Genomic DNA, 7,549 nt, shown 5'->3' on the forward strand with positions numbered 1-7,549 from the left:
CAGACATCAACACTTTGAAGAAAATAGGTGACTAAGCAAGATGACAAAATGTCTGTTTTTCTGCTCCCGCTGAACAAAAAAACCCTAAAAAAGTCAGTCTGGAACAGTTAAAGAGGGTCTGTTTCACACAAAAATACTGACGGTAGGTAAGAACACAGCAACCTCCATGAAATGAAGATTGTGAACTGGTTTCTGATGAAGAGGCTCAACCACTGAAAACTACGTCTAATTATTATTTTTTGGGTCTTTGTTCTTCATATATTGAAAAAAATCCCCTCTTTTTTGTCAAATATATACATAAATATGACTATTCTAAAGTTTAGCATGCATAAATACATCCTTCAGGTTACAATCCAGAGCAATGCTTTCATCGACTGACCTACTGAGTTTAGATAGAACCAAGTCACCACGACTAAATCGAACACAACCCTATTTCATGCTCTTTTAACTGAAAATTCTAAAGCAAAATTCAAGAATATACGGTTCTAACTTCCAACTCGATCACAGCTGTGTTCTTCTGAGATGAGCCGGATTTAGCGTCGGCTCACCGGAGAGCTTCTTGGAACTGGGCCATCAATAATATTAATACTTCCAGCTGTGGGTTTCCTGCTTTGATAGGTCAAAACATGTGCCGTGAAGACGGCGTATTGTGGAGCCTGCTAAAGCGAGCTCCAGTCCGTGGGGAGTTGGGGATACGCTACTAACCTGCTGGAAAGACAGGAGGTCTTTTAGAGGAGCCTTCAGGAACCACCTGTGCTGTTGGGATAAATGACACCATGTGGTTCTGATTAATTGTAATGAACCTGTCACACATTTAACCTTTATCCTATATAATTTAACCCAAGTCTGACGGGGTAGAAACATGTAGGAAGCAGAAATCACACTTAGAAGATCTTCTTTTTATTTTAGGTAAATTAGCAATGTTTTCGTTACTCCCATCGAGCAGTCAGTCCACTAGGCTCTGATCAGAGGATGACAGCAGACTTCACACAAGTCTTGTTAACTTATGTCTGGAATGTGCATGTGGTGAATTACCTTGAAGGGTCTTTAAACTATTGACCCAGCATGAGTAATGGATTGACTCTTTGACTCTACCTTTAACTACCACCGCAACGCCAAAGCCCACAGAACTCCATTCATTTCTCAGCTGCATATCGATGCTTAGTCTTTGAAGAGATCGATTCCTCATGTAACTTCACGGTGGTTTATCATTCATCCATCCATCTATCCATCCATTTTTTAACCATTTATCCGGGACTGGGTTGAGGGGGCAGCAGTCTAATTAGGGAAGCCCTGACTTCCCTGTCCCCAGACACTTCCTCTAGCTCTTGGACCCAGCGTGTCCTGGGTCTTCCCCGGGGTCTCCTCCCGGTGGGACATGCCCGGAAAACCTCCCCAGGGAGGCGTCCAGGAGGCATCCTGAACAGATTCCCAAACCACCTCAGCTGGCTCCTCTCAATATGGAGGAGTAGCAGCTCTAGGTGAGGGTAAGAATGCAGATTGACTGGTAAATTGAGAGCTTCGCCTTTCGGCTCAGCTCCTTCTTCACCACTATGGACCGTTGCAACAACTGCATCACTGCAGACGCTGCACCGCCTTCTTCCAATCAAGGACCATGGCCTCGGATTTGGAGGTGCTGATCCTCATCCCCATCACTTCACACTCGGCTTCAAACCGCTGTAGGTCCAGGTTCAATAGAGCCAACAGGACAACATCATCTGCAAAAATCAGAGATGAAATTCTGTGGTCTCCAAACCGGACCTCCTCTGACACCTGGCTGGACCTAGAAATTTTTAAAAATTACAAACAGAGTCCAACATGCACCAGGAACAAGTCCGACTTACTTCCGGCAATGCCGACCAGACTCCTGCTTTGGTCATACAGAGACCGGACGACCCTGAACAAGGCGCCCCGGACTCCGTATTCCCAAAGCCCCCCGCCCCCCAACAAGGCATCCTGAGGGGTGCAGTCAAGTCCACAAAATGGTTTACCATGAACTTTGCTAAATAATTGTATAAACCTCAAAGATAGTTTAACAATCTATTGGCTAGAACAGCCATACACTGCCACAGCGTCACCAGCATGCTCACACACTGCTGCAGGATGGAGTCCATTCTGCAGTTGTTTGAAGTCGGCGAACGTTGCTGTTTTCACTGAGGCCGAAGTCCTTATTTCAGTCACTTTTAACTCCTTGCAAAGTCAGAGATCGAAGTGTCCCAGAAAAGACGCCTTGCCGTTTCAGTATGAAGGTTCTCAGATGCTTTGTGTACTTGAATGATAAACAGTTTGTTCTCTTCCTCACATTCTCAAACCACAGTGGCTTTGTTTGAATTGTTGTGGTCTACATGGAGAGTTCATGCATTTTGAACTTTTTCTCTCAGATCGTTTCACTCAACGTTTTGCTCTGTAAATTTCAAGAATGCATGAAGGGTCTGCACCAGTCCCCTGGAAGTCTTTGCCTGTTCTCAGTCTTCTCTTCATGCATACATGTTGATTACAAACCTCTAAACCTTTTTCCGATAGGTTGAGTTCGACTTTGAGTTATGAACATTTTCCAGTCCGACATGGCCCCGGAGTCTGGTATGTGAGCAGAGCAACTGGCTGCACTGCGACCAATCAAATCCAGACGCCAATTCCCAACAAGCACTGCTAGTGTGATGGACGTCCACCAAGAAATGGGAAAAAAACAACAACATTTGGCCGTTTTCTTCTTCCCACTGCAGCCCTCCTTCAGTTCCACCAATTAGATGAATCAGGAACACTTTGGGCTCCGTTTGGGTCGATGTTTGTGTGCATAGGAATATAATACCGAGGGGGATTGTGGGGTTTAGTATGTGGGTTTGAAAAATGGCAGAGCACAAGCCTGAAAAGTATCATAATTTATAGCGTGGACATATGGGATCAATTGGATCTGCTCGAACCTGCAGCTCTCTGTTTTTTTTTCTGGACAAAAAAGCGGAGAAGAAATGTTTGCGTCAAGTATTATGCAAGTCTGCTCAAACCGTTTTGTTTTTTTTCTTCTCGTCCTTCTTTTTGTCAGATTTTCCGACGCCTGGTTCACAGCTCAGGAGGTGCAGCTGAATTTCTTCGTCCTCACAGCCGGTGCCTGCCAGAGATTGTGTTCACATTTTTTCCACCCATAGATTCTCCAACTCTTTAGATTTTTTCCATGTGCAGCCCGCCATTTAAATCCGGGGTTTTCTCACAAAAAGTTCAATTTGAACGTTTTACAGACACAGAAGAGATGTTTGGAAAACAAAAATATATTTATGCAGTATTTAAAGTATCTGTTGCACCTGTTGTTCCAATATTAAATAACGGTTGTTGCCCCCTAATTCCAACACATGCCATGACATTTCCCATTTTAATGGCACCCTGATGGAAGCCTCCCATCCGACCCCCCCTCCTCTCCTCTCCTCCCCTTTCCCTCCGTCTGTCTCTCCATCCACCCCTCTCTCTCCTCCCCCTCCCTCCGTCTTTCTCTGTGTTTTTCTCCAGAGACCTCCAGCTTTTGAACACCACACTGTTCTTACCTACTGGCCCTCCAACCCCACACACACACGAAGACAGAGAAGCTCAGGTAAGCTCGGATTTGGAGGCATGGAGATGTGATTTCCTGTCCGACTATTCCTCTTTATTCTCCTTTTGCCTGAATCCATGTGCATGGACTGATGCTGCAGGAATACTAGTGCATGAAAGGAAAAAAGAGGTGGAAGATGTGAGCTGATTCTCAGTTCAGCGTGTGAGCCCTGAGCTTTTTACAAGTTTGTTTGGATGTACAGCACATTTTTATGAGCGTTTCACAGATTTTAGTGACTTCAGATTGTGGGAAAAAGAATCTGTTAGTCATGGACACAAGGCCAGTCTGCAGATTTCATGTCTTTGGACTGAATCATTCTCTTTTTGCATTGTCTGTGAACTTTGATTTGTAAAGTCATGATCGTTAATTTGAGCTGGATTGAGTAAAACTGCATATAAATTAAAAGTTTCACAATAAAAGCATGCATTAAATGGAGTTTATGGATGCAAATTGTTGGAACACTTTAACAGCATTTTAATTGCTCCTGTTGTCTGTTTTGAATCAAATCCACACCGTTGAATAATTGAACAGTAGCTACTTGATGGAGTTCAATATAAATGCATGACAGACAGTGCTTTTTATTTACCAGTCTCCTACTGTTTGGCATCAACTCTTGACGGATTACATAATACGCTGGGGAGTGGGTGTGGCAGCCGGTCATTGTGAGTGTTTGGGGGGGGGGCAAGTCGTCTGACATCTGTTTTCACCATCACTTCAGGTTTATTGACATGTCTGATATTAAATGTGAAGTCTTTTTTTTTGTTGCTCTAACTTAGTGATACTTTTGACCTGCAGAAACCATGATTCCTCTCCGTCTGCCCCTCTTGGCCGTGATGGTCAGCTTGGCCCTGTGCCAGTATTACGACTACGACTACCAACCCGCCTCCATGCTGGGGCCGTCGGGGCCCAACTGTGACCGCGAGTGCGACTGCCCCATCAACTTCCCCAGCGCCATGTACTGCGACAGCCGCAAGCTGAAGTTCGTCCCCGTGGTGCCGACGGGCATCAAGTACCTGTACCTCCAGAACAACCTGATTGAAGACATCAAGGCGGGAGTGTTCGATAACGTCACCGACACACTTCGCTGGCTGGTGCTTGACAACAACCAGATCACCAACGGTAAGATAGCCAAGGGCACCATCGACAAACTCAACGCCCTGGAGAAGCTGTTCTTCAGCTACAACAACCTCACGGAGCCAGTCATCCCTCCCTCAAAGGTGCTGGAAGAGCTGAAGATGACGCACAACAAGTTGTCCAAGTTCCCCTCCGGACTCTTGTCTGACAAGGAGAACCTGACGTCCGTCAACGTTCAGCATAACGAGTTGACCTCCGACGCCATCGGCGGGGCTTTCAAAGGGCCCAAGAAGCTGCTGTCGCTGGACGTGAGCCACAACAAGCTGAAGAAGCTGCCGGCCGGCGTCCCCAGCTCGCTGGAAATCCTCTACGCGGACTACAACGACATCGACGGCGTGGCGGCGGGATACCTGAACAAGCTGCCCGCCCTCAAGTACCTGAGGATCTCCCACAACAAGCTGGCGGACGCAGGGATCCCGGCCGGGGTGTTCAACGTGTCGTCCCTGCTGGAGCTGGACCTGTCCTTCAACAAGCTGCAGTCCATCCCCGAGATCAACGAGCAGCTGGAACAGTTCTACCTGCAGGCCAACGAGATCAACAGTGGGTGGCAACTTCCCTCTTCACTCGCCTCAACGCAATCGAAACGTTTCACACACATTTTCTCTGAAAAGGAATAAATGTATTCTTCTAAATTAGCATGTTAAATGTTCTTTTCTTCTTTTGTAATTGTTCTTCTTGTAGAGTTTGACCTGGCCAGCTTCTGCAAGTTTGTGGGACCCATCAACTACTCCCGCCTGAAGCATCTGCGTCTGGACGCCAACAACATCACGCACAGCAGCATGCCGCCAGAGTCCTCCAACTGCCTGCGCCAGGCTTCAGACATCATGTTCGAATAAGGGCCGCCTTCAGATCTGTCCCCTTTCACCCAGCCATGCCCTTTACTGGCCCAGCTCCAAGCCTTCTGGACCCAAATGTCTTGATTATATCAAAAATTTTCTAGTGCTGACAAATCTGGAAGTACTTTATATTGATTGGCTAAATGTATCTTCAGCTAAAATGAAAAGAAAATTTAACTTAATGTATTTAGGCATATGGATTCATTTTGCAAATTTATTACGCTTTTCATGCATAAGAATCGCTTTTCCAATATTCAAATGTATGAATTTATATTTTGATCGTTGGGAAAACAACAAGAGATTGCCAGATTTTCCTAACGACACACACTTCACACATTCCAACACTGATACAGACACGGTGGGGTTAGCATTGGCTGAAGTTCTCCAGTCTGTATCATTTTGTGTCTGTCTTGTCTGCAGTCTCGCAAGTGTAAAATACTAAGGGGAAAGTTTCATCCATTGCTGTGCAAAGGACCAGCAGGTACAGACTGCATGCTCACGTGTCATGGTGTAATGTGAAGAATTATAAACAGATGGAATAAAGCTGTCACATCGTCAAAAGTCAACGTGGAGTTTGAATAAATGGAGAAAACGAACACGTCGGCTCTTTAATGCCAAAAAAACAAACAAACCCTCGAAGTGACTTTTCCACTTTGAGGTCACGTTTTCTTGAAATCGCGAGTCGATTGTTCCTGTATGTTAGTTCATTCCTCGCTCTCTGCTGTCTTGCACATTTGCTGATTTGTATACGACGCTCTCACGACAGTTCTTCCACAATAAACTACAGCTTTTTTGCAGTTAAGGTGCTTTTCATTGTTAAGCCGCTGTCTACAGTGACATTTCCTCTTCATCACATCACCTTGGCGCCATTATTGATCCTCTGGTGTATTTCCAGTACGTTACTAGATCTTGTTTTTGTGTTTTCTCATTTCGTGGTGACTTCCTTTATGAGGCCTTTGACTTGGTAACTGTTCTTGGATTTGCTGTGAGAAAACATCACAAATTTGAATAAACTATGGTTCCAACATATTTGTATGATATCAGTTTTTACTGAAAAATGACTCAAGCCTTTCAGTGGTTCAAGAGAATTCACAGGAGCTGTTATGATTGGTCGACTTCATGGTGAGTAACACATAAATAACCTCAGCTTTTGTTCAGTTTTGTTCTAAAAGGAGACACCAAATCCCAGTTCTGGCCAGGCTTCTGACTCCTGGACTCCAAAGAATTTTTTTTTCATGAACAATAAATATCAGATTCTTGTGTTTATCCTCCCAAACCTGCTACTGGGCTCCTGGAATACAATTTAAACTCACTTAAAGTCATTTAAATGTGAATTTCTGAAGTCCAGAGAAACACCCTGCTGGTCCTGGAGGTATGCAGGGGTTGCAGGGTTTTCTTCACGACCACAGCTCCAGAAGGAGACACTGTCAGCGTAACTCTATCCCTCCATCTCTGTCCGATAGAAACCACAAATAGCTCATGATAATTGCTGAAGTATTTTATTTTCTTGCAGTAAAGATTCCCTAAGGAGCTTCGAAATAAACAGTTAAATCCTCCCACATCAAACCCTCGGTTGTACTGGACTGATTGGATTTTTTTTCCAGTGTATTTGGCTCGCTGTATGGTCTTTTGTTTGCTTTTTACCTCCTGTTTAAGCCAACACTAATAGATGTTATTAAATCGAAGCTCACATTCCTTTTGTCCACGGTGTCTTTTAACTCTTACGAACCAATGAGAATTCAAATTTGAGAGGAGTCCAGCCAGATTCTAAAACTCTGGAGGCCAGAGGAAACTAAGAGACTCTGAGCCCGAGTCACATAATTTCACCCTGGATAACAAAGACTTCTTTTCATGATATTCAGAGGATGAATCATACTCGTCTTCAGTGATCCCTTCACCTTCTTGTTAAGTCACTTTTTGTTTTTTGGGGTGAGAAATGTCCGGCTCTTTCTGGATTCCTGACCTACTGAAGGCAAATTTTTCAAGTTTTTGCATTAAA

The 7,549-nt window shown here is 44.6% G+C and overlaps 1 protein-coding gene across 1 annotated transcript; it reads left to right on the forward strand.

Annotated features, from left to right (window-relative positions):
- Positions 1 to 3,424: 3,424 nt before the first annotated feature.
- On the forward strand, positions 3,425 to 6,577 carry lum (lumican). The gene is made up of 3 exons (XM_030113982.1): positions 3,425 to 3,580; positions 4,376 to 5,254; positions 5,396 to 6,577. The coding sequence occupies exons 2-3, from the start codon at positions 4,381 to 4,383 to the stop codon at positions 5,548 to 5,550; spliced, it is 1,029 nt and encodes a 342-aa protein (XP_029969842.1). The 5' UTR covers positions 3,425 to 3,580; positions 4,376 to 4,380; the 3' UTR covers positions 5,551 to 6,577.
- The last annotated feature ends 972 nt before the right edge of the window (positions 6,578 to 7,549 follow it).

The sequence above is a fragment of the Salarias fasciatus genome, chromosome 17 (assembly GCF_902148845.1).
Source record: "Salarias fasciatus chromosome 17, fSalaFa1.1, whole genome shotgun sequence".
Taxonomy (NCBI): Eukaryota; Metazoa; Chordata; class Actinopteri; order Blenniiformes; family Blenniidae; genus Salarias; species Salarias fasciatus.

Coding starts and splice junctions, on each gene's coding strand:
- lum (XM_030113982.1), top strand. CDS start 4,381: ATGATTCCTCTCCGTCTGCCCCTCTTGGCCGTGATGGTCAGCTTGGCC. Junction 5,255..5,395: donor GCAGGCCAACGAGATCAACA/GTGGGTGGCAAC, acceptor TTCTTCTTGTAG/AGTTTGACCTGGCCAGCTTC.